This window comes from Marmota flaviventris, chromosome 9, assembly GCF_047511675.1.
Source record: "Marmota flaviventris isolate mMarFla1 chromosome 9, mMarFla1.hap1, whole genome shotgun sequence".
Lineage (NCBI taxonomy): Eukaryota > Metazoa > Chordata > Mammalia > Rodentia > Sciuridae > Marmota > Marmota flaviventris.
Window position 1 is genome coordinate 109,832,624 of NC_092506.1, and position 27,767 is coordinate 109,860,390.

At 43.3% G+C, this 27,767-nt stretch overlaps 2 protein-coding genes across 4 annotated transcripts in view; one reads left to right on the top strand and one right to left on the bottom strand.

Moving 5' to 3' along the window:
* Nucleotides 1-2,882, top strand: part of Pknox2 (PBX/knotted 1 homeobox 2) — a 266,622-nt gene extending 263,740 nt beyond the window's left edge. For all 3 annotated transcript variants that reach the window (XM_027945514.2, XM_071617192.1, XM_071617193.1), the window contains one exon: nucleotides 601-2,882. In XM_027945514.2, the coding sequence (XP_027801315.2) occupies nucleotides 601-830 (230 nt within the window). In that variant the 3' untranslated portion in view covers nucleotides 831-2,882. The remainder of the gene's footprint in view (nucleotides 1-600) is intronic.
* Nucleotides 2,883-13,594: 10,712 nt separating this feature from the next.
* Nucleotides 13,595-27,767, bottom strand: part of Fez1 (fasciculation and elongation protein zeta 1) — a 45,364-nt gene continuing 31,191 nt past the window's right edge. The window contains exons 5-10 of the mRNA XM_071616840.1: nucleotides 25,922-26,090; nucleotides 23,009-23,280; nucleotides 21,967-22,047; nucleotides 19,871-19,946; nucleotides 16,032-16,097; nucleotides 13,595-13,947 (exon numbers count right to left, since the gene is read on the bottom strand). Of these exons, the coding sequence (XP_071472941.1) occupies nucleotides 13,931-13,947; nucleotides 16,032-16,097; nucleotides 19,871-19,946; nucleotides 21,967-22,047; nucleotides 23,009-23,280; nucleotides 25,922-26,090 (681 nt within the window). The 3' untranslated portion in view covers nucleotides 13,595-13,930. The remainder of the gene's footprint in view (nucleotides 13,948-16,031; nucleotides 16,098-19,870; nucleotides 19,947-21,966; nucleotides 22,048-23,008; nucleotides 23,281-25,921; nucleotides 26,091-27,767) is intronic.

The following is a 27,767-nucleotide window of genomic DNA, read 5'->3' on the forward strand; positions in this document are numbered from 1 at the left end:
AACTCTCAATGCTGACTGTGTCATTTTGAGCTAATGATTTAACTCTCTGGGGCTCATTTCCCCCTCTTTAGAGTGGGGACGATAATACCTGCCTTACAGAACTGTTAGAAAGCCCAAAGTTCTTAACATATTAACATAGAAGATGCTGAGTAAATAGTAAGCTGCAAGTGTTCCTGCCTAGAATGAGATAGGGAGTAGCTGAAGTGAATGGATGGGGGACTTCTGACCAACTAATGATCTAGCCAAAGGTTGGGTACCCTTAGAAACAAGTAGCTCACCAGGTATTGTGTCACACACCTCTAATCCCAGTGTCTAGAAGACTGAGCAGGAGGATCACAAGTTCAAGACCAGCCTCAGCAACTTAGCAAGACCCTGTATCAAAATAAAATACAAAGGACTGGGAGATGTATCTTAGTGGTAGAGTGCTTGACCAGCATGCACAAAGCCCTGGGTTCCATCTCCAGTACCTCCCACCCTCAAGGAGAGAAACAAGGAGCTCATACCCCATGAGCCAGTCTAGTCAGCCCTGTTCAATACTGAAGTTACTGGGCCTGAATAACAGCCTCTGTGAAGTCATGACCCTTGCCCTGTCTCATGCAGGTTCCATCAATTTGGACAACCTGCAGTCCCTGTCCTCAGACAATGCCACCATGGCCATGCAGCAGGCTATGATGGCTGCACATGATGACTCATTGGATGGGACAGAAGAAGAGGATGAGGACGAGATGGAGGAGGAGGAGGAGGAAGAGGAGCTGGAGGAGGAGGCCGATGAGCTGCAGACAACGAATGTCAGCGACCTGGGCTTGGAACACAGTGACTCCCTGGAGTAGCCAGGCAGCCCAGAAGCGCTGATCACCAAGCAGGAAAGGAGTGTTGTCAGGAGGGCTTCAGGGTGGGGGGCAGGAGGCATAGGCAGGGAGCACAAAGGAAGTTGGGCCCCAGCTTCCCCACATCAGTAGCTTGAAGAAATGCAGAGGAGACACCCTGCTTCTTCCCAACCACCAAGCTTCAATCAGCACCCCGGCCCCCTTCCCTGGAACCACGGAGGACTCCGTTTGGTGGGGCTGGTGAAGCAGTCTGTGTGGAAATGGAAAGACAGGAGTGAGATCTGGACTCACCCAAACACTGAGGACAGATGGCACCCACAGGTCCCCCACAGAAGGACTTGAGTTGTTTATAAGCCCCACACTGTGAGAGGGATCAATACTGTTTGCAGAGTGGGCCTTTGTCAGGGGACAGACTTGGAAGGGAAGGGAGAGACAAAAGAGGGTTGGGATCTATCCCCAAAAGTATCTCAACTGCTTTGAGAGACATTCGAAGGCAGGAGGAAGCCCAAAAGCATAACCAATGGCTGGAGGAGTGGTAGGGCCTAAGGCAAAACATCCTGCAGATCAGAGCGAGACCTGGACTCCCTCTGAGGCTCCACCTCACCCCTCTAGGTCCCTTTCTCTGGATACAGCAACCATGGACTTGGGAGAGAGGGGTGGAGCCAGCAGAGCCTCCTTCTCTCTCTCCTGAAAACAAATTATCAGCTGGTGGGCTCAACCTATGAGAGATTAAGAGGAGCCCCTCTATCTGGGTTGGCTCCGGGAGCTGAGGAGGTGGCAGAACCTGCACTGGAAGCCATATTGAGGTAACTTTGAAGACCACAGCTGTCCCTAGGTGTGTCACAGAACACAGCTCATGTAACAACAGGACAATGGTGTCTTACCCTAGATGTTCCTATCCTCAGATGGAGCTCCTCAGACATTCCAGCCCCTCCATAGACCTACAGAGAGGGTGGAATGGAGCCAAAGTGTCTTGGATTCTTCCTACCTTGCAGTTCCACAAGGCTGTCCTTCTGCTCCTAGGCTGGCACCATTAGTCTCCAGCCTCCCTGATTAGTTCCATCCATCAGAGAAGGCAGAAGAAACATTGGAAAGAAGCATCAGTCCAGTGAGAAGCCAGGGTTTGGAGAAGGTGCTACATCCCTTTTTCCATCGATATCCAAAATGGCGGGTTAGTGGGGAATAGCATCCAAAAGACTGTGGTGGTGCCTAATCCCATCCTCCTTGGTATTCTGCACACCACCATTGTACACAGCACTGGAGGAACAGGGGCTCCTGGGAGGAGAAGGATTTCCACTATCTGCCCTAACACACATGCTCCCAGCCCAACTTCCAGGCCCTCACAGTTGGCATCCTCTTCTCCTGTTCCCTCCTAAACCATGACTGTGAATGACAGGACTGATCACACGTGTGTTTTCCATTGGATTTAATTTAATGGACGTGCAGTTTCATTTGTAAATTGTGCATTAGCCATCTCCTTCAGTGGCAGGATGTGAGCGGCTACCTGGCTCAACTGGAGGGGACCCTCAGGGCCCTCTGGGCTTCCCCTCCCCTACCTGGTTGGGGTGGAGCAAAATAATAGTCGCTTTCCTGAGGTCTCCCTGAAATGAATGTATTTCTCCCCCAAAAGAGCTGATATTTAATGTTTTAATAGGGATTTTTGAGAAACAAATAACCTTATTTATAATCTGGGTGATCCAATCATTTTTTACTCCCTTTTGATGCCATAGGTAGAGGAAAGTCTAGCTTTTTTGGCGTGAGACTTTTGCAATGTGCAGTGGGATAAAAATACATTTCCTCTTCTGTTCATTTTTCTTACACACACACACACACACACAAACACACTCTTCCACTTACCACTTTGATAAGCATCCCACCCCACACAGGCACACCCACACACAGGTGCCCACATCATTTCCTCCAGCCCCCTCCACCTGCCTAATGTTATGCAACCTCCTTCTGATGTATCCACCAAACCAGTACTGAATGTGGCCGAGAAGTTTTCAGTAAATCTTATTACCTACCATAATTCTGGTTCGCAATTCTCTTTTTCTGTAGCTGCCATAGAGGTCCCTTGTTCCTTTAGTGGAACCAAAGTCAGAAAGAATTTGGAGGTCTCTGCATCAATCCTACTGAGCAGACTACCCACAGAAAAGGACAAAGGAGAGTGCTTTTTGGATGACCTGAGTTAACCACTCTGAGCAGAAAGATGGCCAAATCTGGCCCACTTACCTTGTATGAGTCTAGGTCTGAAACAAAGAAATTAGAGAAGACAGAAGAAAGCTCTATTCTGCCCTCTCCTGGCAATTTTCCCCCACTGCAGTGAAAGCTCTGAATTTGGTCTTTCTTTTCCATTGCTCTCTACCTCCCTCAAGGACTTTGTAGTCCTAGGCCTGAGAGTTTTCACCATTTGAGCTGGTGCTACCACAGCACCACACAGCAACTTCGCATGTCCTTTTCCTATCCCACAGGTGAAAGGTCCCAGGAACCTGGAAGAAGATGCAGTCTTGACTACAGCTTTAACCTCTGAATTGTGTGTGTGTGTATGTGGGGCAGGGGACCTTCCCTGTTATGTTGTATCCACTGGGGAAAGAAGTTCAGAGATAGCTCTTCTCCCCACATAAGTGAGAAGCAGGCTTTCTTGTCAATCTCAGACTAGAGTTCTCCTTACCTAGGCACTCTTACTAAGATGTCTAGGGCAATCTACTTCGAAGCAGAAGGGGAGTTTCTTGTTCATACTTATGAAGGCTGCAGAGTGCATATGCTTGGGGATCCCCTAGAGCCAGGCCAAGGATGGTGAAGGGGATGGTTATACACACAAAAGGGCCCCAAGCAGTTTTGGGAAGTTCCTTGGGGAACTGTTCTCACAGAGCCTAGCAGCAACACCAACCTACCCTCCCATCACCTAGACAGGGTTCTCCAAACTCAGCAAAGCGCCCCTCTGTGGGCAGATAAAAAATAATGTATTAGAACCTCACCTCCCAGCATCCGTAAAACTAGTCTTTTAAAGCAGTGATTTTCAAGGAACATGTATTAAAAGATACGCTACCAAGAAAAAAAAATTCCATGGTCAAATTAGCCTAGTATTATTAAGGAACAATATATTTTCCTAGTAGAATTTAATAATGCACATTAGTATACTAAAGATCCTAGGAGAATTTAATAATGCACATTAGTATACTAAAGATTCTACAAAAGTTCTGGAGAAAAGAAACCAATTTATCTTTGTTTCAGCTGTTCCCCAGATGTATCTCCTCCCTGTTCCTGCTTTATTTCAAGTAATATCAAGTTATACAGGGATTCAGCAAAACACTTCAGGGAATACTATCCCCAGGGATTACAGAGTGGCCTGCCTCTGCCTCTCCTTCCATTCCTACGTTTTTCTATCCCATTCTGCCATCTTTTCAACCATGCTGCCAACTAAAAAAGGTTTTCTAAATCATTTGAGACATAGGTAATTTTGTTTTGAAGAAGCACCAAACCCTGTCTCTGCATCATGATTAAAATGCTACCTAACCCAAGAAGAAGATGTTCCATAATCCCCGTAGTAATGAAAGAGGATGGGGGGACAGTGTGTGTGTGTGTGGTGGGGGGGCTGTTCCTTCAGCCCCAAATGGAACTTTGTATTAGTGTCTTGGAAACTGTTCAGATTGATTTCTGCCCCTGACCCCTGTCCATCAGGAAAGACCTTTAACTTTTGGAGAACCTGCTCATGGGAGTGGATGACCAGAGCTATATATATCTTCTACCAAAGAGCCCCTCTGCTGCCTTGTATGGGGCCCATTGAGGGCAAAGACTATCATCCTGCAGTCTTCTCCTTCTTACTCCTCATGGCTTGAACATTCATTTAACACACGTTCAACTCTATCTCAGTCACTGTTTTAGACACCAATGGTACAACTGTGATCAAAGTTCTTGCCTTCAGGGAGTTTACATTCTAGTGGAAGAAGTTTGGAACTGAAGTTGTTTGTGGTATTCCTGTAATGACTAGGACCAGATCTCATCCTAGTAACCTCCAACTTTACTCAAATTTGCAGAGAAGAGAGTCTCAGGTCAAGCATGATGTTCAAGTCAAATTTAGCTGGCAGACATGTTTTGTCTGAACCATATGTTGTTTTTAACATTTTTGTACCAACATTTAAAGGTTTGAAGACTGCATGTTAAAAACATCAGATTCTTGATTTCTGTTGAAAAAATCAGGCCATCAGGCACTCTGGGGAACTATATTCCCATGCAGCCACGATTGAATGTGGTTGAATAATTAGTTGCCCCCTAAGGGATGTTCTCCAGGCTATGACATTCATCATCCCCTGTGGTCTCCCAACACGGAGGCTGCCATTTATTATGGGGCTCTCCCTACTTGGTTAGCTGGTTAATTAATTAAAAAATTAAATTTAAAATTAAAAAGAGGGGTCTTTTTCCCCCTCAAATATCTAAGTGGTCGTTTTTAAGAAGGGACATATTTCTCTAAACCTGTTACTTCATCAAGAATCATAAAACAAGGCTGGGGCTGTAGCTCTGTGGTAGAGCACTTGCCTAGCATTTGTGAGGCCCTGGGTTCGATCCTCAGTACCACATAAAAATAAATAAATGAAACAAAGGCTTTGTGTCTAGCTACAACTAAAAATTATTTAAAAAAATGAGAAAACAAGTATGTTAGTCAGTTTTTTGTTACTGTAATTAAAATACCCAACAAGAACAACTTTGAAGAAGAAAAGTTTATTTTGGCTCATGATTTCAGAGGTTCAGTCTGTGGTTGTCCAACTCCATTGTTCTGGGCTCGGGTGAGGCAGAACATTATGGTGCAAAGATATGGCACAGAAAAGCTGCTCTACTCATGGCAGCCAAGAAGCATAGAGAGGGCACTGGGGACAAAGTATAAACCCCAAAGGAATGCCTCCAGTGGCCTACTTCCTCCAGCCATGCCCTACTTGCCTACAGTTACCACCCAGTTAGTTCATTCAAATTATTAACCCATAGAACAGATTAATCTACTAATTAGGTTATAGCTATTATAATATAATCATTTCACCTCGAATCCTTCTACATTAACAGGAGCTTTGGGGAGACACTTCATGTCCAAACCATAACAAGAAGACAGTCCAAGAGAAGTCTGACTTTGAAACAAAATATTGGAGAGAACATAATCGTAGAAATGATATTCCTATCTTCTGTTGCAAAGTCTACCTGTCTCCCATCCAACTATATGCACATACGTTACCTGCCCATCTCACCCCTAGAAGAAATCATGAGTCTGGGAGACTAAAAATCACCAGTTTTGGTTTTTATCTATGCAGATTAGATCCCATCACCAGTGTTGTTCCCAAGAACATTGCTCACAGAAAATTATTTTCCGTTGCCTTTTGAAGTTCCTTGCTATATGATTCCTCCTTATATCTTCCTTTTTCCATGTAGACTACAATGCCTGAGCCAGTTATTCATTCAATGAAGTTTCATAGGTGCCTATTTTATGCCTGGCATCGACCTAGGGTCAAAAGATAATTCAACTTTACAAAGCATCACAGGCCAAGGGATAGAGAACCAAGGACTGCCAGAATGTTGATTGCATCATACTGTGCATTCCCACTTTGGCATCTTATTTCCATTCCATAGATGAGGCAGGTTTTATTATACCACTTTCAAGTGTATCTTATACTTTTGTGTTTCTCAGCCTCTCTCTGGGCCAATCTCATTTATCCCCTTTGCAAATTAAATGCATCTCATTAAATTGAACCCATTTAGGACAATGCCCTTCAGGTGTGTGCATCTTAGTACATCTTTCATTTTAAGACAAGTGTTTGATTTATTTTTCATCTCATTACACTCTTTAAAATTATGTGCATCTCATTACATGCAGCACACTGAGATGACTTATTTCAGGTGTAGACATTACACCCCATCTTATCAGGCAAGAATATGATTTTTTTCATTTCATTACAAGCCTTACAATTTATGTACATCTCATTATAATCAGCCATTTAAGACAATTCCCTTCAGTTGTGTGTATCTCATTATACCTTTCATTTTCCAATTTTTTTTCATGTTATTATTCAGAGAACTCACTTCAGGTGTCTGTATCTCACATTCACCTGTTATTTCCATTGAATTTCTGGGTGGTTGTTTGTGTCATTGTTTTGCAAAATTTTTATTATAACAAACTTATTTAAGGCCAGACCCACCCATGATTCTTTTCCTTTGGGAAGAAAGCATGTTGGGTTCCCTTGGATTTGGTCAAGATTCTGCCAATAATTTCTACTTACACACAGGGAACATCTAAACCATCTTAACCACCTTTCCTCACTTGTACATTGAGGGGATTAGAGGAGAGAAATGCTGAGTTTCCTGTAGTATCAACCACAAAACTCCAGTTCCATGGTGGTCAGTTCAGCAGGTTCCAGTTCCTACCTGGCTCCTCTTCCTGGACAGCTGCCCACTCCCACTGTGGAAGCTGAGTTTGAACCACTGTCCAGCTTCCAAAAGGCCTCACACTTCTTGCAGCTCCACCCCTCCCCCCGCCCCCCCACCCCCCCTCCAGTTCCAGGGATCTAACCCAGGGCCTCATGCATGCTAGGCAAGTGCTCTAGCACTGAACCATACCCCTAGTCCATACTGCCTTGGTGACAGGGTAGAACTGCGTATCCACATGGGGCCACCTTTTGGAAGGAGGTGAAATAGATGTGCTCTTTCTGTGATGGAATCTTCCCAACCTACTGCCTCTTTGTTTCCACTCCAATCCTCATCCCAGGGATTCTCAGGTGGGGTGCATCTTAGAATTGCTGAACAGGAATTTTGGGATTCCAAGTTCCCAAGTTCCATTCTCAGCCTACTAAATCATAATGTTGAAGGGTCAGGACAAGGTAGGCGCTTTTTTTTTTTTTAATAGCACCCCAGAGATTCTGAACCCATATCTTAACTGAACTTGATTTCACAAAATGATCTGCAGTTTAGTTGCTCTGAGCTGAAAATTCCCGATACTTTCAGTATTGTCCTTTCTGGTTGTGTTTGCATCTCAACGAGAATCCAAACCTACAGGGTGAAAAGAACATCATTTTCTCATCCTGAAGAGGGTATGTTAGGTCAATAACCCAACTTGCCCACAGAATATAGGAATTCCAGCCCCAGCACCCTATGGATTGCCACCTCTCTTTACCTCACACTGCCCACTGCCTTCTAGGGCCAAGAAGGCCGACTTATTACACAGAGCCGAACAATCCCTCTGACATCTGCCCGTGATCTGAGCTCTGCCTGCTGGAGACAGAGGGCATAGGTAGCACCCTGAAGACTGCTACTTGTGGTCTCTGACGCTCATGTAATATGTAAGAACAGCCCTGCAGGAAATCTGCAGAGCCTTTTTAAAATCTCTTGAATTAATCCTCTTGCTCCCACCTGTCCCATCTTATCATAAACCTGGATCAGCTTCCTTGAGTGATTCTGGTGTGGCCTGTGTGTTTCCTCTTCTGTCCCCCCTCTATCTGTCTCCTTGCCAGTGAAAGGAAAAAACGATTCTCTAAGCTCAAAAATAAATTTTTTACACCATCCCTCCTCCACCAAATTTGAGTGAAACTGCTGAGGAATCAGAATAAGACCCAGCTCCTGCCTCCCTGCTTTGTCTCCTTATGCAGGAATCCTGGAGGCCACTGGCTCTAGAAGGAGCACCCTGGGGCTCTCTGGGCTAACACTGAGCCAGATCTGATGAGGGTAAAAAGTAGGCAAAAGGCTGATTTATACAGGCTGCACCTGTCTTGTTTTGTTTTTCTTTGTTTTCTGGCCTCCTGTGTTCCTTAATGTTTTCTAGTAAGAATAAGTCATGCTTCATTGACACTTAGCATATGTGCTAGACGCTAAAGGTTCTTCAAGACAACTCTGGAAGAATTTCTAGTATTGTTAATAATATAAGTAGCTCCATTATTTTTTAGGGGGCAGGGTGTACTGAAGATTGAACCAGTATAGGAGTACTTAAACACTGAGCCACACATCCCCAGTTCTTTTTTGTATTTTATTTAGAGACAGGGTCTCACTGAGTTGCTTAGGGCCTCTCTAGATTGCTGAGACTGGCTTTAGACTCGCAATCCTCCTGCCTCAGCCTCCTAAGCTGCTGGGATTACAGGCATGCACCACAGTGCCTGGCTAATAGCTTCATTTTTAAAATGAGGAAGGTGAGGCTAAGAGAAATTAAGAATTAAGTAATTTTTTAAAAAATTATTTCGTTTGGCTTGGGAGTGTCACTCAGTGGTAGAGCATATGCTTAGCATGTGTGAGACCCTGGGTTCAATCCCCAACACAACCAAGAAAAAAAAAATAGTTCATAATATGTACAGCTGAGATTTGAACCCAATTCCCAAATCTACACTCCTTGAATAAGATAATCTACCTCCCTAAGCCTTGGCTCTCCCAGGGCCTTCAGAGTGAAGGGAAGAGAATCCTTTGTCTCTGAAATGCCAGGAGATGCCAGCATCCCTGCACCTGCCTTCACATTTCCCTTCTCGGGTTCCTAATGAAACAGATTCAAAGATGTGGCCTCCAACCTCAGCCAGCTTCCTGCACAGCAGGGCTTCTCCCCTGTAGGGAAGTGGGCAGGACCATATCCTCTGAATTTAGGGCATTGCTCTACATGTTTTCCAAGGAGTTCTGCTACAGGAGCGGGTAAGGAATCTGGTCTTTGGAAGAAGAAACTGCTGCCTGGGATAAAAGAGTGGGCAATAGCGAGGTCACTTGTGCTGTGACTGATGGGGTACAGGTATGGTTTAGCTTTCAAGTGTCAGGAATGCTTGAGTCCTAGTGATCTGTCAGTGATGACAACTCGCATTCAAGCCTTCTTTCCCCTCTGGCCTGTGCAAGTAAGCAGTTCCTTCCCTTCTTGCTCAGAGAGCAAGGCTAGTCCTTAAGAGTTTGAGGTCTGACTGCTGAGAGCAAGCGCAAAACCAGGTTGGAAGATAGAGTGATGGCAAAGGGCAGAGAGCTCATCTCTGGGAGAGATGTCATAGAATGTGTGCCCAGACAAGAGGCGGGAGTCAACGGAGAGCAGAGGACAGGCTGGAGCTCTGGGTCATTGTCAGATCTTGGCAACACTGGTGGGGAAAATCAAATGATTCTGTTGGAAGAGGAGGGAGGAGAGAGGATGAAGTGGAAATACACTGGACTGGAATTTAGACACCTGGCTCCTCCACTAACTTGTTTCTTTGGTTCATTTCCCTGTTCTCTGGCAGGTTGAGAGTGGAAGAGTCAAGAGCAGGACACAGGGAGGAGAAAGAGACACAGAGAGAAAAAAGAGAAGGAAACTAGATGTGCACGTGTCCCTGGGGTTTTCTCAGACAAAGCTATTATCAAAATGCCAACCAGCTCCTGCCTGGCTAATTTGCATATTCCACGCTGTGCTCTTTGAAGCAGGATGAATATGCATGAGGGCTTGGGAGGGTTGTGGGGCTGTTGGGCTGTGGGCTAAGGTGGCTCATTGTTCTTTTAGAAGAAAGGCATTAAGAAGCTAAAGAACCTTCCGGGTCAGCAGAGTGACCTGTGCTTCCACTCCCTAATGAAAGGAGGAGAGCAAACCTCAGGCTCAGACAGGAATCCAAACACCTTTTCTTTCACCCTCTCAAGGAAATAAATAATCTGGCGCCATCAAGAAAGGGAGTGCCTCTTCTCCAAGGGTAACATTTAATTACCCCTCTCTCTGTGCATACTAATCACAGAGGCTGGCTGGTGGTGAGGTGATGAGTCACCTCTCCTGGTTTCTGTGAAAACAGCCTGTCTCTCTCCACTTCTTGCTTCTGCTGCAAGGAAACTTGGGCATTCTGAGATACTACCTGGTTTTGACCTCTGGTGTCGAGCCATGATGCCCTCAGTGACCGGGCTATGGTTGGAGTGCCTAGGACTGAGTGGGTGCTCAACAATGCTCAGGAATGGCCTCAGTCAAGGCCATGAGGGCATAAGACATGCTAAAACTGGGTAGTGGCTGGAGTGTAGCTCAGTGGTAAAGCACATGCTTAGCATGCATGAAGACCTGGCTCAATTCTTAGCACCAAAAATACAAAGGCAACTAAAGGATTGTGCCTAATACTTGAGAGTCTCCATCTCTTTCTTCTTCTCTGACCACTAACTGAAATGGCTTATATAATTTTAAAAACCCAATTTGTCCTTCAAACTTTGAGGGCACAAAACCCTTACCTTGAAGTTCTCTTTCCAAGGAATTACATCTGTCTCCCATCCTCAAATACACCTGGGAGGACAGAGAACATGGACTATTCTATTTGGAAAATGGTCTGTCCCCCATGATCACTGCTTCAACTCTACATAAATCAAGAGTAGCCTCTAGCTCTGCAGTAGAATTTTCTAACTGGGACTTGATCTAGTAGAATTTTCTAATTGGGACTAGACTAGTTTGCAAAATCCTTCAATAAAACTACACCTCAGTAATGGACCTACTAGTGCCAGAAAGGTCTCCATCCTACCTACAAGGGGGCTCCCTACAGACCTTGGGCCTGCAAAACTCCTCCTTGAGTGCAGACATACTAGACCAGACGAGTTTTGCAGCTAACTGACTGGACCTGTAAATGTCCCCCCTTGTTAGTTCCCCCTTGGAACCCTTCCCTGTTGTTATACAATCAGGAATTATGAGAACAGGGGAAGGGACCATGAGGCATACATGCAAATTCTTGGGGTCATAAACTAATATAAATATTAGTTCTTTGACAAATATGGATGACTTTGATTCTGCAACTCATTGGCACTAAAGATAGAGGCCACTGGTGGTGTGAGGTCATTAACAAGTTTGACACTTTGCCAGCTGTGGGGTTTTTCATTAGTCTCAGCAAAAGGGAAGCAGTGAGTCCCTAAGAGCTTCGGATTTGTCAGATCTGGGTCAGCCACTCCTTTTCCCCCAATTTATCCTGCCAGCAGGTGTGTGAAGCAACAGAGACAAACTAATCAAAGCTGCTGGTAGTAAAAAATAAATCACAAGTGTCAGGGACACATTCTTTCCAGGAGGAGGTGAGTGGGGAAGGGGAGAAGAGCAGCTCCTCTTTCTGTTGGCCTTTTGTCCACGTTGGAAGTGTAGAGGGTCTATGACATCCATTCCTCATGGTTTTGCATGACCTTTCCCTATATCCTTGCTACTCCAAGCATGGTGCCCAGCTGTATGGTCCTCACCTAGCAGCTTGTTATAAATGAAAAGTCCCAGGCCACATCCCAGACCAACCAAGTCAGAATCTGCTTTTAATAGGACCCTTGTGGTTAGTATTTTCAATCAAGTCTTGAAAAGCTCTGCTCTAGGTTTTCAAAATTGATGGAGTTTTGACTCTCAATACTTAACCCAAGGACATTGCAGACAATGTCTGTGATTAACAGGTGAGCCTAATTCTCTTTCCTGGCTTTCCCCTGTTCTCATCATTCCTGATTGTATAACAACTGCCAGGTGTCTCTCTGAGGACCTCTGCTGTCTGTAAATGCTTGAATTAGAGCTGCAGACAGTGGGTTGTTTCCCTGGTAGGGTTAAGTCCCTATCCCCTGCCCCAGGCAAGATGGTCTACTGGACTTCTTTTAGACAATCAGAGGCCCAGAAAGTGAGAAGCAGAGCACCCAGAATGTCTTCTACTGTCACCTATGTCAACCTTGTGGTCTTCTGTGCAGTAGTTAACATAGTAAAGTATGGCTCTCCGTGTGACATGCTTGGTTAAAGCAAACCCTACACTCCTAATTGGATAAGAGACCTAAGTGCCAGTTTGTCTCCATCACTTCCTATACAGCCTTGGGCCACCTGCTGCAGATCTCTGCTTCTTGGTTTCTCCTGGAAAATCACAATAAAACAAGTAAATACTTGTACATAGGGTTGCTGTGATGTGAGGACAGTGTGTAGAAAGTGAAAAGGCCAGTGGCAAGCACATAGCAAGTATCCCATAAAGGTATTTTGTTTGTTTGTTTTATTTTAAAAGAGGGAGTATAGAATTGGCAGAGTTAACAACATCCAACCCAGAAAAGGAAGACCAAAGGAATTCAGGTTGTGGTGAAGTAGAGCCCATACCTGGGACAGGAGAACAGCATTTGACAGCTGCTTAGTCATGGTTAGAAGCTGCGTGTTGTTTTGTTTTGTTTTGTTTTGCTCAAGATTGAACCAGGAGCACTTTACCCATCCCTTTTTATTTTTTATTTTGAGATAGACTCTTGCTAAGGTGCTGAGACTGGCCTGAACTTGTAACCCTCCTGCCTCAGCCTCCCACATCGCTGGGATTACAGGTGTGTGCCAACATGCCCAGCAGCTGCTTGCTACTGATGCCAGAGGCTGCATGTGAATCAGAGCAACCAGACCTCAGGGCTGCAGGATGAGCAGGGACGATGTGCGAAGTCCTGGGGTGCTGTTCCCTGGGGTGGGGGCAAAAGAAGAGAAGCCACAATTTCCTATGTCCCTCCAACCCCAGAACCCCAGACCTCCAGGAGCCAATGTAGCTATCCCGACAGGAGGCACTGCAGTTGCCTGGCTCCTCCTTGAGCTATTCTCTCTCCCCACTGATCTGATGCCCCCTTTGGCCAGCTAATTTCTACAACATATAGTCCCTTTAATAAGGCCACACAGTAAAATCTTAGGAGTCTGTTGATGGCCTCCTTCTTCTGTCTGTACCTTATGTACAACCCACAGGGCATTATCCTGGTCCATAAACACTATGCTAACTGCCACGAGCCACAGGCCAGCATGTAAAGGTAGCTACATATCCTTCCTATAAAGGGTTTGAAACAGAGAGCTGATGGACACCATACTCCAAAGCACATAAAGAATATTAATTAAATGAAGGTTTATTTCAAAATTAGTCTTAGAGTATAAGCTGTTTTTGAGGGCTGGAGCCAGACTATATAATGAGCGGTGAGAGCTTCTGCCTTCCCTGACATAGGCGGAGAGGAGGCGACATCACCGGCCCTGCGCCCCTATCATGCATCCAATGATTGCTAGCACTAGAAGCCAACGGCAAAGGACCCGCGCAATTGCTCATGTTTAATCCAGGTTAAGCTATACACGTTTAAATACACGTCGGAGGTTACGTGGTGTCATGCAGTCCCCGTGATGGAATGACTCTTGCTCAGTGACCTCCTGCAACCAGGCTGCTCCAAAGGCAAGGTTAGGTAGGACAGAGCACTGAAACGAGAGGAGAGGCGAGAGATCAAGCACCGTGGTGGTCACACTAGGTCCTGAGCAGAAGATAACCCCTTAGAACCAGGCAACAATTGTAGTCATGTGTTCTCCTTTAAGGAATGAGAAGAGACAATGATGGGTGGGTGGTAGGTGGACTGATTAAGCATGTACTCTCCAGGGCCCATCTGCCTGGGTTCAAATCCTGGATCTGCATTACTCAGTCTATGACCTCAGAGAAATGACTTCACCTACTCATGTTTGTTTCAAATATGTACAGTAGCACGTACCTGCGCCTACCCAACAGGGTTGTTAGGAAGCAAGTAGAATGTGCTCACATTAACTACTTTTAGAAATTCATTGACAGTTCTAGGGATGGTGAATGGTAAAATCTAGCTCTCAGACCACAAAACTTGTATCATCCATTTCTACACATTTCTTTTGAGAAATTTGCTTTTAAAATAGTTAAGAGCCACAAGTTCTTCCTAATATTTAACCTAAGTCCTTCCTACTTAAACTTAAGATTAATCTCTCTGATCCTAACAGTAGCAGTATAGCCCAGGGTTTTGAAACTATGAATTCTCCAAACCATTTGAAACCATAAAAAGGTTTGTTTGCACATAGAGCAAAAGCTAATAAAATAATGGATCTAGACACTATTAATATCACAAAAAGAAAGACAACAGACAATATATGACTGTGATGGAAGTCTTCAAGTCTCTCATTCTATCAGTTCACAGGAATTAAAGGAGAGGGAAGAAAACTGTAACTTAGCTGAGGGATGAAAAAAATCTTGGGTGAGGAAATTCTGTGGGACAAAAAAAAAAAAACAAAAAAAAAAACAGGAACAACAACAAAAAAAAAAACCCACTAATTTCTCCAACAAATACATTTCAAGGAATGAAAGGAAGGAAAGGGGAAACCTATGTATATTAAAAGAAACCTAGGAAATATCAAAAAGCAATAGGGCTGGTAGTGTAGCTCAGTGGAAGAGTATTTGCCTAGTATGCTCAAGGCCCTGGGTTGAAGCCCAGGTGCCATAAAATAAATAAATAACAAAATGCATTGGCCTTCATTGGATCCTGATTTGAACAGATAAACTGAACAACATTATATAGGAGAGTCAGGGTAATCCAAACACTGATTGAATTATAAATGATACCAAGAAATGTAGAATTAAGAAAATGCTTTAGTGTTGGTGTAATAACTATGTTTTTCTAAAAAGTCCTTATCTTTTAGAAATGCATACTGAAATATTTATGGATGAAAGAATATGATAACAGAGATTTGCTTTAAAATAATATAGAAAGGGAGAAGTTGGGTAGGGTATAAAGAAATAAAAGTTAATGAGTTAATGATGGCTGAAGCTGGATAGTAAGTACCGTTCACTCTACTATCATATGTGTTGAGAGTTTCCATAATAAAAGGAAGGAGGGGCTGGGGTTGTGGCTCAGCGGGAGTGCACTAGCCTAGCATGTGCAAGGCCCTGAGTTCGAGTCTCAGCACCGCATAAAAATAAGTAAACAAAATAAAGGTATTGTGTCCAACTAAAAAATAAATATTTTAAAAAAATAAATAAAAGGAAGCAATAAAAAGAAGTTGTGGAAGCTGGAGGTGCAGCTGAATGGTAGATGGCCTGACTTGCATGTATGAAGCCCTGAGTTTGGTCCCAGCATGACAAAAAAAAAAAAAAAAAAAAAAAAAAAAATATATATATATATATATATATATTTAAAAATATGATTTCATTCATGACTTCATTTTCCTTTCAAATACTTAAAAAGTTTTAGATTATTTTCAGGCTTTGTTTTTCCAAACTAAATACCACATAGTCCAAACTCCATGAGACTATCACATTGACTCCCTTGTTGGTGTGGAGTCACACTGGTGACTTGGGAAGATGCAATCTCCTCCTTAGGGCTCCTCCTAGCAACACCCATTATTGTGGAGGTCTCACACATGTCCACCCGGTTTCCCTGTCCCACCTCCCTGCCCAGTTGGGTCTGGAAGGGCTTCAGAGTGGCTTCCATAGCTGGAGCAGGAGTCCCCAGGGACCACTTCTGCTTCAGGAGGCCTACAGCTGCTCTTACCTTTTAAAATGTAGTCCGTTAGCAAAGTAGGCACCTTCTCATTATCCTCCTTCATGGCAAAGAGAACTAGGGAAGGAAAGGGAGAGAGATGAGCCAAGACCTCATTATGCAGGAAGCTCACTTCTAGGGCCAAAAAACCCCCGAGCACAAAGGGAGTGAGAAACCATTCAGGGAACCAGGCATTCTCTGAGCACAGAGCAGAAGTGTCAGGAGCCAGTGCACCTCATGGTGAGGGAGGCAAATCCAGGTAGAGAGCACAGTGGTGTCTCCTGGGAGTGCACCTATTTGTGATTTTTTTCTTTCCCGTTTTTGGCCCAGCTATAATTTCAATACCACTTACTAAATATATATCTTTAATGACTGTAAAAATAAAGCAATTATTTAAAAAGAATTGGCTTCCAGATAGCATCTACATGCTAATAGTTGTCACATCGCTGAAATCACCAATAAAACTGTCTTGAAAGACATTCTATTCACATAAACACATTAGAATTCTCACTTCCACTTTATTGACAATGAATGAAGTTAATTCAACAATATTTATTTTCTGTATTTTGCTCAATATAATGCTAAAATGTGTGGAGATGCAGAAGAATTAAGGATTCTCTGGGAGTTTGAAGACTTCTTATGAAACCCTGCTTGACCTACACATGAAGCAAACAATACAGAAGCATTTAAAGTCTAAAGGCTTTTTAGAAGCTTTTTCTAAAGTTTTAAAGATGAATTTTTCTAGGGCTATGGATGTAGCCGAGTGGACGAGTACTTGCCTAGCACATGGATTAAATCCCTAACCCAGAAGGAAAAAAAAAAAAAAAGCTTGAAGCCGACTTTGTAGAAAATCCTCAATTGATTCTTTCATCAATTAACTTCTGTAAATAGACTACAAAGTATCTATTCAATGTAGTTTTACATAGCCTTATAAAAATGAGAGTGATGTATGCATATAAGGCACACTTCTTAGTAAAGAAAGAAGTTTCAGAAAACATATTAACTTTAAAAGAAATAAATGCTAATGTTCATTTAAAAAAATCTAGAAGAACAGTATATAAAATTATTAAATAGCTGTCTGAGTGTGAGGCCACAGGGGATGTTCTTTCTACAACATGTTTCTACACTGCCTGGCTTTTCTCATTGAGCATGTTTAGTTTACAACCAGAGAAAACAATAAAGATCAGTAGGCACAGATGGCCAGGGTCAGGAGGCGAGGGCAATGGTGGAATTCCCAATCCATTTGCACATCCTTAGTCTCTGTTGATTCCGTTGCCTCATTCCAAAGCACGGTAATGAAACTTGAATCCAAAAAAATCAGGAGTGGGTGAGGAATAACACCCAATGTTGATGTGAGTCCATGCAGGTCCAGGAAAAGAAAAACAAGCTGAGGTCCTTTGGTTGTTGGACTTTCCTGTTTTTCTCTCTTCTGTATTTTTAGATATGTGTCCATTTCAACTTAATTGGATACTGAGGGCCCTGACCCTGTTTTCTTTCTTTTTTCCTATATTTTTAAACATGCATTTATTTCCTTTTAATTGGCTTGGGAACACTTGGCAACCAAGCTCCATTCAACAAAATGCCACACCAAGAATATGGCAGTAGCAGGCTGGGGCTGGGGCTCAGTGGTAGAGTGCTTGCTTAGCATGTGTGAGGCACTGGGTTCGATTCTCAACACCATATATAAATAAAATAAAGAAGATGGCAGTAAAGTATCATTGCACTCAGCCAGTAGGTGTCTAAGTTGATCTCCAAACTTCAAAATTTATATAGATGGTCCAGTCACAGAAGCTGATCTTTGGCCTTTGGCCTCCATTCAAGGAGTAGGAATGAGAGGGGAGGCACTGCTCATGAGACCACACAAGGATTGTCCAAAAATGACTGCTTTCATAGTCTATAGGAAAATGGGTATTCAGAGAAGAAGGCAATCTTTCTTTTAAAAGAAATAAAACATCATAATGTAGTACCTTCCCATAATAGAAAAAAGAGAAATAAAAAGAAATGTTAACAAAATGCTAACTGGTGTCACTAAAATCATGATACAACACTTTATAGCCAGTTTAGTCCAACTATAGAGAAAAGATAAAAAGTACTGTGACTAAAACCCCAAATAGTGATGATGAAGGGGACAATGAATTATTTATTTTTCTTTGTTCACGTATTCTAATGTATTCCAAAGTATTCTAATGATAGATGAGCTCTAGCTATAATTTTGTAAATAAACTTAAGAACTAAACACATCCACTCAGAATAGAAACAAGTCTATTTCTTAATTAAATTGAAAAGAAAACCTCATACTAAATTCCTAGGTGGGTATTTGTAATAAATAGTTCTTCCCTTTTTAAAGACCTTGCTCAAGTACTTTATATATATCAACCTGCCAAATTTGTCAAAATTATTTTCCGAATGTTCATCACTATGAAAACACAAACAATGCATTTATGCATTTTTTTCTTTTCCATTTTCTTTCTTCTTCTTCTTCTTCTTTTTTTTTTTGGCAGTGCTGGAGATCCAACCTAGAGCCTCCTGTGTTAGGTAAGCATTCCATCATTGAGCTACATCCCTTGTCCTATAAATGCTTTTCTATCTACTCCCTTAACGACAACAACCACAACAAAGAATGTGCATATTTATGCAAATAGAGGAGTCTAAAATGAGATAGAAAGAAGTCAATGTACTATGAATTTTAAATTCCTGATTCTCAAGGACACAGTGTCTAGTTATGCCAGCAGGATTTGTATTTATCATGATCTCCTGTTTTCGTCCTCCAAATTGATCAAATGAAAACATTAGGTCACCTTTAGCACCAGGGCCCATCAGGCATCTGTGTCTTCCTCTGCTGAATAGCAGCTCCTCTCCCTTTCCCTGGGGTGTCCGACAGCCCTGTGCTGCCCATTCCCTCCAGGGCAGCCCGCAGTTGGCTGGGCAAGCTCTTGACCCATCACTCTACATGCACGGTTGCCAGGGGAATGGAATTTCTCTCTGATCCACTGAGCTTGTCATCACATCTCAGCCTAGGATTTTTTCCTTCCTAACAGCCAAGCTGACACTAATGGTTGACACCATGTGTCCTCAGTCCTTTGGGGGTTGTACTGTTTGATGTACACATATAGAGAGATTTTGCCTACAAAAGACTCTTTATTACACACTGCTTTCTCCCGTAGCTCAAAATGTTTATTAATATAAGACAATAGAGCCAAACAGAAGGAGAGGAGGCAGTCACTTCCTGGAAGGAAAATTAGATTGTTTTTTCCAATCAGCCTTACCCTACCCAAGAAACCCTCACTTCTCATTAAAAATACAGCCACAGGGCTAGGAATGCAGCTCAATGGTAGAGTTCTTGCCTAGCAAGCACGAGGTCTTGGGTTTCCCCAGCACCACACAAACAAAAACACAGCTAGGCCCCCTGCTTCAAGGGGCACAAGTGTGAACCAGGCAACCTGAAGTTCCAGCAGAAAACAGGCAGGGGGCAGATGGTGCAAAGCCTGGGAGGATTTCTGGGGAAACAAACAAACCAAAAAACCCAGCCCCACCCAATCCTCTACCTCTCTCACCAGTTCATTTTTTGTTTTTGTTTTGTTGTTGCTTTGCATTGTCCCCACAACCCCCTGCCCCCCAGCAGGTCTTCTCCCTGACAGGAACCAGGGGAAAGAAGAGACAGCTCTGATTGTCACAGGGTATTTTAATTTTACCCTGTGCTAGAGGACTGGGTAAATGATACAGAGCATATTTTGTGCCTGTGAAGATGCCCTAGGGAAATCTCTGGCCAAGGCATTGGAGGTACACAGCCTGGGAAGGGACCGAGGACAATGAGAAGCCCACCCATGTGGCTGAGGGCCAGAGGCACTCACTGTTTGTCAGCATCTGCAGGTCTTCCACGGAGGGAGGAGAGGCTTTCTTCTCATAAGGGATAACCGTATTCAGGTACTGCAAGGCAAACAGGGAATGCAGGGCCTGAGACAGACTGGGACATCATAAGACACAGTCCCTTGGGGCATGAGGAATGTAGTTTTCTCTAAGACACAGATCTATCAATGCTGACATTCTGGACAACACTTCCAGTCGCCGGCACACTACTATTTCAGAACTCTTTCCCCCACTTTCCAGGGGGAAAACTCTTTCAAAGTAAGACTTTCCCCATATTTGCCCAGGAAAAAACTTCCCTCCACTCCAACGTCTACATCCTTCCTACGTTGGAAACCTGGGGAACTGTTTCTCCTTCAGGCTGAGAGCAAGGAATATCTCCAGGGAAGGTGATCTTTTTATTCTTTGCAGTGCAATGTGAGAAGGAATTATTTCTCTTTTGTCAAAAATGACAGGCAAGAGGATGTCAACCCTGCCCAGGGTGTTGGTTGTCAGATTCGCTCTCTCTGCTGGAGGTGAAGTGCTCCTGCAACAACAACTAAACATGAGAGGCTGGTGGGTACCCAAGACCACCAGGCCAGGGAGACCTTGATAGCCCTAAGGGAGCCTGAGGTGGTGAGTGCAAAACCAAGTGGTTTTGCATTTCAGTCTTGGCTCTGCCACTGGCAACAAGGCCTTGGGAACATGCCTGCCTCTTTGCCCTGGGCCATACTTCTCGTGGCTGTGAAAAGACAGGGCTGAGTTTGATGTTCCTAAAGCTTCTTTGCATGCTGCAGCTCTAAAATTCTAATACATTGAATTCAGTTACAACATGTTTAAAAGAATACCCTGCTTTTTCTTTTTCTTTCAAGAATACACTGCTTCCTCCCACCTTCGAAATAAGGGGCTAGTGGAGCATGGTGGCATATGCCTGTAACCTCAATGGTTCAGGAGGCTGGGGCAGAAGGATCAAAAGTTCCAGGACAACCTGAGCAACTTAGCAAGTTGCTCTCTCAAAACAAGAACTAGGGAAAGCACTGCTGAATTTAATCCCCAGTACCAGAAACTAAACTAAACATAAATTTTAAAAAGGGATATACATTTCATACACCACCAAGTCTATTAGATTATGCACCCCATGAGGACAGCAACCAGGACTTTTCCCCTTTGCACCTAGCAACAGAGCACAGCACATAATAGGAACTCCATAAGAGTCTTTGAACTCTGCCTTAATAATCAGAAATGCTTCTTCACAGATGCTATGGTTTAGGAGTAATTTGAGGGTCCCCCCCCCCAAAGGTTCATTTGTAAAGACTTGATCCCCAGGGTGGCATTATTGGGAGGTACTATGAACCTTTAAAAGGTTGGGATTAGTGGATCCTTAGATTATTAGAGGCATGTTCTAGAAGAAGATTAAAAAAAAAAAAAAACTTAGTGTCTATCTTGTTTCTCTTTCTCATTCCCTCTCTATCTTTCTCTTCCTGAACTTGAACTGAAACCACTGTACACACACTCATGCCATATGACCCTCACCAGAAGCCAAACCAATGCAGCTACCCAATCTCGGATTTGAACTTCCAAAGCTGTGACCTAAAAAAACCTTTTCTCTTTATAAAGTTAGTTGCCTCAAGTATTTCATTCCAGTAATGCAAAGCTGACTAAAACAATAAACAAGTTCCTGACTAAATGGAGCCAATGAGGAGATGAGACAGCATGAGTTACATACAATCAGAGCCAGGAGACTGAAGAGGCAGACTTGGTGATGTTGGCTTGGCTAGTAATATAATATATTAGAACTGATTAAACTCTAAGATGAGACCTGTCATGAAACAGATTCTCTTTTAATACATTTGTCCTTAAAACAACTCAAATCGTAGATCTAAAGTAGTGTTGGGTTTTCAGTTTTGTACCTGTCCAAAAAAACCTAAAAATCATCTTTTTAAAAAGCACTTCCTGTTCTTCACTAAGAGTGGAAAAAAATGTTAGGACCTCCCTTGCCCAAATGCTGTAATTATTCTAGTAAGTCAGCATCCCCTTGGCTTTGATGGGGAGGTCAAGTTGCAAGAGTCTAGGAGGAGGGCAGGAGTAGGGAGACTGTTCGCACCTGTTTGTCGGTTCCTGAAGAGCCAAAGGTCTGGCGGATGCTGCTCTGCAGGATGTTGGAGATGCCTTCCATGCTGAAGCGCTGAGGGAGAGAGACACTCAAGGAGGACAAAGATTTCTGGCTCTATCCTCCCTACCCCAGGGGTTTCCAAGTCCTCACTCAAACACCCAGACCCACCAGCCACCATGCTGTTCCAGTAAATGGCCCACAGTGATGGAGAGTAAAGGTAAGACCTTGGCTTACAGAAGCAGGCCGGAACGTAAGCCTGAACTTTATAAGGATAAATAGTAGTCAAAAAAACTCTGTCTCAAAGACTCTTAGCTTAGTAAGTCCCTCAGGACAATCCCCTCTGCCCTCTCCAGCTTTGCTCATTTCATTCTCTGCCCCATAAATAGACAAGTAAGGAAGTATGGTAAAATGGAGGGGAATGATGCCGCAAAGGTCTTGGGGGAAACAAACTATTCAGCTACCAGAGAGGACAGCTTTAAAGCAACTGTCCTGATCTGGGAAGGTTTTCTTTCAAAATATGCAGGCCCTGAGCCTGATTCAGTGGGTGATAGAGCTGGGCAAAGGCATTTTGAAAAAGCTCCTCAGATGATTCTGCCTAGCTTCCACCATTAAGAACCCCTGTTTACAGAATATTGTCAAGGCCAATATGGCATCTGGTCATTGTCGACCACTGGAACACACTGGAGAGCCTAGGCAGGACAACAATCCACACAACAGCCGAGATCCTGGCCCAGAGTCCCAAGGCTCCAAGTACCATCAGTCCACTTTCCATGGTCTGGCCCACAGAAAACACAGGTTACTCTCAATCATCCCCCAGTTAGACCTTCAGGGAAACAGAGGGAACAAGTGACATCTTCCCCCTCTTTATGACCCCACTGTCTGTTCCAGGGCCCCGCTCACAACAACTGAGTTGTTGCTCAGTAAGCCCAGCAAGTGCTCAGTGAGTCCAGGGCGGGGTAGGTACAGGACCTGCAGGGGTGGGTGGGGGTGGAGGCGGCTCTGTGTCTTCCTTCCGTTTGGGCTGCTCACATACCTTGAGAGGCATCTGGGTTCCCTTCTCTATTCGGCTACTCTGCAGGCTTAGTCCTTTCTCTTTCCGCCTCTTTTTCATCAGTTCCCGTTGCTCCTTCTGCTTGTTCTGAACTTCGATGAGCACCGTGATGAAGGAGTTCTTCACTTCCTTCTCAAACTCCAGCTCGTCCCTGCGGGCCAGCTGGTGCACCAGCTCCTCCGAGAAGTCACGGATGGCACCTTCCACCTGGTCCAGCAGCTCATTCAGCTCAGACCCAGACATGTGCCTCAGCCCTGTAGGGGAAGAGACCATCCCACCGATGACATCTGCAGCCAGGCCTGAGCCCAGTGGAGATGGGGCTGCCCTGGGGGAAGTGGTATTTATTCCCAAGTATTGATCAAGACCAAGCTGGTAGTAAAACAAGCAGGATGTGAGGATGTCGTGCACATATTCAGAAACACAGGAGATCTATGGAAGATGGGGGATGTGCAGGGACAAACGAAGCCCAGTGGGTACAGAGCAGTCTGCCACTTTCAGAAACAAGGAAAGGGAACCTGATATCCTGGAATATAAATAACTTTGTTTTAACTTCTTGTTCTTTAAGATTTCTTCATTTAAACTGGGCATGGTTGTGCACTCCTGTAATCCTAGTTACTCAGGAGGTTGAGGCAGAAGGACCACAAGTTCAGACTTGCCTGGGCAATTTAGTGAAACCCTGTCTCAAAATAAAAAATGGGAAAAGCTGAGGATGTAGCTCTGTAGTAGAGCACCCCTGGGCTCAATCCCCAGCACCGCAAAAAACAAAACAAACAAAAACAAAAAACCCACTTCACTTAAAATAGAGTTGGGTGGTTCACAACAACCAATCAAACATTTCAAAAGAGCTAGTAGAAAGGTTTTCAAATGTTCCCCAAATACTGCCTGGGATGTGGCTCAGTGGTACAACACTTGGCTAGCATGTGTAAAGCCCTGGATTTGATCCCTAGCACTGCCAAAATTGAAAAAAAAAAATTTCAACATAAAGAAATTATTACGTCTCGGGTGGTAGATATGCCGATCACCCTGAGCTGATCATTACACATTGTGTACATGTATTGAAATGCCAACCTGTACTCCATAAATATGTACAATTACTATGTGTCAATTGGAAATATTTTTAAACTAAACAAATAGAATAGATTTAGGGAACATCTTTTAAAGTCTATCCCTAATGGCATCTTTTATGTTCACCTCAGAATGCATTTTCCTTCCCTTTTCTGTCTCGGCTCTGCCTGGGTACTTGCTGACTTGGTTCGACTTTTCCCTTTATTTTGGTCTTTGGCACTGTCCTCCTCCTTCTGTCTTTGCCATTTCACTCAACATCTCAGCTGTTTTCATGAGTCCTTTGCTGAACACTTCTATGTTTGGGGCCTTTGTGTGGCTGAGAATGACTCCATTGGGGCGGTTGTGAATGCAGCCAGGCAGCCAAATCTATTCTGTTGCCCCAAACAGGCCATGCCCCACCTCCTCTGCTCCTTAGAGTCACAGTTTTACTTGTAGGATGTGGTGCTTCAGATCATGACTCGATTTTGTCACTTGTAACCCACATTTGGACCTTCATACCCTGAGCAAACCCTCTTCTCCTTGGTTTACAAGTCCTTTCACCCCATATGGGGACCTCCCCCTGGAAACAGATCCTCCTGGACTGTGGGCATTATTATCCCTACAGACTGATGGATTTCATGCTCAGTTTTACCTTTGCTGTACTACATTTATTTAATTTTATTTTCACACTAATTTACCCGGGCCTTTCTTTGCATGCTCATAATTACCATAAACCTGTTTCAGACCGTTAACGTGATACAGGGATTAAAAGACTGAACTCTGGAGTTAACCTCACTGCCTACAAGTGGTGAATGCACCCTTTAAGATTTATAGCAGGCGAGAGGGCAAATACAGTTTAAAATGAAAGGCTTGACTCTCTCCACTGAGCACAAGGGAAGAGGGCTGAGTTGCAGTGCGGTGGCAGAGTCCATGCCTAGCCAGCGTGAGGCCCTGGGTTCAATTCCCAGCCTTGCACTAAAGAAATAAGGAAGAGGATTTTCCTTTCCCCCAGCTCCCTTTCTTTCAGTTTCATTGCCTGTCTTCTTCAAACGTATGTTAAATCTTTTAATGGCTAAATAAGCTTCCTACCATTCCCACAATCCTGAAAGAGATCCTCAGGGGCTTGGGAGCCACTGCTTTGAAATGCAATCATCAAGGAAGATAAGACTTAATCTCCCACTGTTCTGGAAGCAGAGGGGCCTAACTCACCACCTGACTCCAAATTGCAAAACCTACTTAATGTAATGGGTTCCATCCACTTAGCTACAGCCAAGAGTGGGATTTCCTTCTATCTTGCTATCCCTTTAGCAGGTTGCCTGTAGTGCACATCCCATTTTTGTTTAATGCTTACTCGATAATAAAACTTTCTTTCTCTTCTATGTTTGTGGAGAGTTTTTTCTGGGTGGCATGTAGATTTTGTTTTTAATTTTATTACCCCAACAGTAACCTTGGACAAATCATTGAATTTCTCAAAGACCCAGTTTAGATTAAGGTCCAGCACATAGAAAGCACTACAAAAATTATGAGCTATTATTATTCCTATTTGTTTGTTTCATTGATTTTATGGTAGCATCATCTCTTGGATTTGGATAGCGGTTTAGATTTTTCCCACTTAGACTGCTTTAGTCTTGCTCTTCGGTTAGCTTTATCATTTAAATTTTGCTGTACTGCCATTTCGTTTGCAAAATGCAAACCTCTCTCCTGATGTGGAGTAGGAAAGGTGTTGCCTACCTCCTGGATTGTACACCTTTGCTCTAGGATGGTGACCTAAGTTCTAATAACTGTGTGTGAACAGTGCCTGGCACCGCTTAGGTGATGCATCCTTGGGAAGCCCCACCCTAGGGCCCTCACCTTCATAGGACCAGTTGTTGTTGAAGGTCTGTGTCAAGGCCTGCATCTCCTGCAGGAGGACGGAGTCTGCCTGGGATGAGGTTTCTCCTCCGTCCTCTTCTTCCAGAGCTTCCTCTTCCTCCTCAGGGTCCGGTGAGTTCTGCATCATTTCCTCAATCTCCTCAATTACCTGAGAAAGGTACACAAGAGAATGCAAGCTCTATTCTCTGATGAGGGAGTATTCTGAATTGGATTTTGATCAGTTAAGGATGTCTCTAATTTGCTGTCTGTAAAATTCCTGAAGCATTATCCTTTCTTAATAAATATTGAATAATAATAAAAATAGACTCAACCAAAGTCTTACACACACTCTTTCTGTAATGGTAAGCACCTCTTTCATGCAAAACCTCTTCCAAGAGCTCCATTTAGATGAATGCTTTATTGGAAATAAACTACTCTTTCAGGAAATGAAGCACAGCTGCCTGGAAAGGAATGTTTATTTCAATTTCCTGAGCATTTTATTTTGAAGTGGGAAAATATTTTATCTATCTAACCTTAACACTAAAACTCAGTCCATTAATTGTCACATTACTTGCAAGTGAAAAAATAAACAAACAAAGCATTTCCAGAACAACTCAAAGTAGGGAGGAAAACAGCTATTTGTCTAGAATTCATCTAGACAGGAACTGAAGCTCCCCAGTAACAGATAAGGATGAAGACAGGAACACAATCAGAGGATAGCTCAAGTCTGGAGAGCAGGAAATAGATAAGAATTTCAGCTCTAACCTTAACTATTGAGGGTGTACAGCTCCTACAAGTGGAGGGTAAAATTAGATTCCTGCCAAAAGGAATTAGGGTGAACTGCTGTGCACAGTAATTGTTTGCACATACAGTGGGTAGGAATATAGCTCAGTAATGGAGGGATTGCTTAGCATGCACAAGGCCCTCGATTTGATCCTCGGCAACCATAAAATTTTAAAGAAAATATTAATCAAAGTTTACTTCCAAAAGCAAGTCTGCGGGTAAGTTTGGTAACAACGGTACATTTATTTATTTACTTTGGTACCAGGGATTAAACCTAGGGGTGCTTTACCACAGAGCCACATTTCCAGCCTTTTTTATTTTTTATTTTGAGACAGGGTCTTTCAACTTGCTTAGGGTCTCGATAATTGCTGAGGCTGGCTTTGAACTTGTGATCCTCTTGTCTCGACTTCCCAAGCCATTGGAATTACAGGTATGCACCACTGCACCCACCTAGCAATAGTAGTCATTTAGTCATCTGTCCCTGATGTATTCCTTTAGAATAATTCCTATTTTTATTAACATATCTTTTTAACATATCCTTTAGAATAATTCCTATTTTTATTAACATATCTTTTTAACTTCTCTTAAGAATTTAGGTCATATTTATTCTTTGACTACTAAAATCCATTTTATACAATGTGACGCAATGACATAGATCTCCTTTAAGAGTTATGGCTGAGTTTATCTAAGAGTAATTATCTTCCAATCCATATTCCTTTCTACAAGTCACAGAATAACTGTTAGCCCATTTTGTTTGTTTGTTTGTTTTAATCTGGTTTCCTTTACTTTTCTATTCTTTGTTATTTTATATTTTTCATCTTTAAAATTTATTTTATTTTTTTAAAGGTAAAAATTGAAACTTGAAAATGTATTTAAATGTTTATAAATATATTAAAAATAAAATGAAATAACTTAGAAACCAAATTCTACCTTTTTATCACAGATATGAAGAAACACCTCTAATAAAAGGAACTCTCTAGCCGGGTGTGGCATCGCACACCTGTAATCCCAGTGACTCAGAAGGCTGAGTTAGGAGGATCATGAGCTCAAAGCCAGTCTCAGC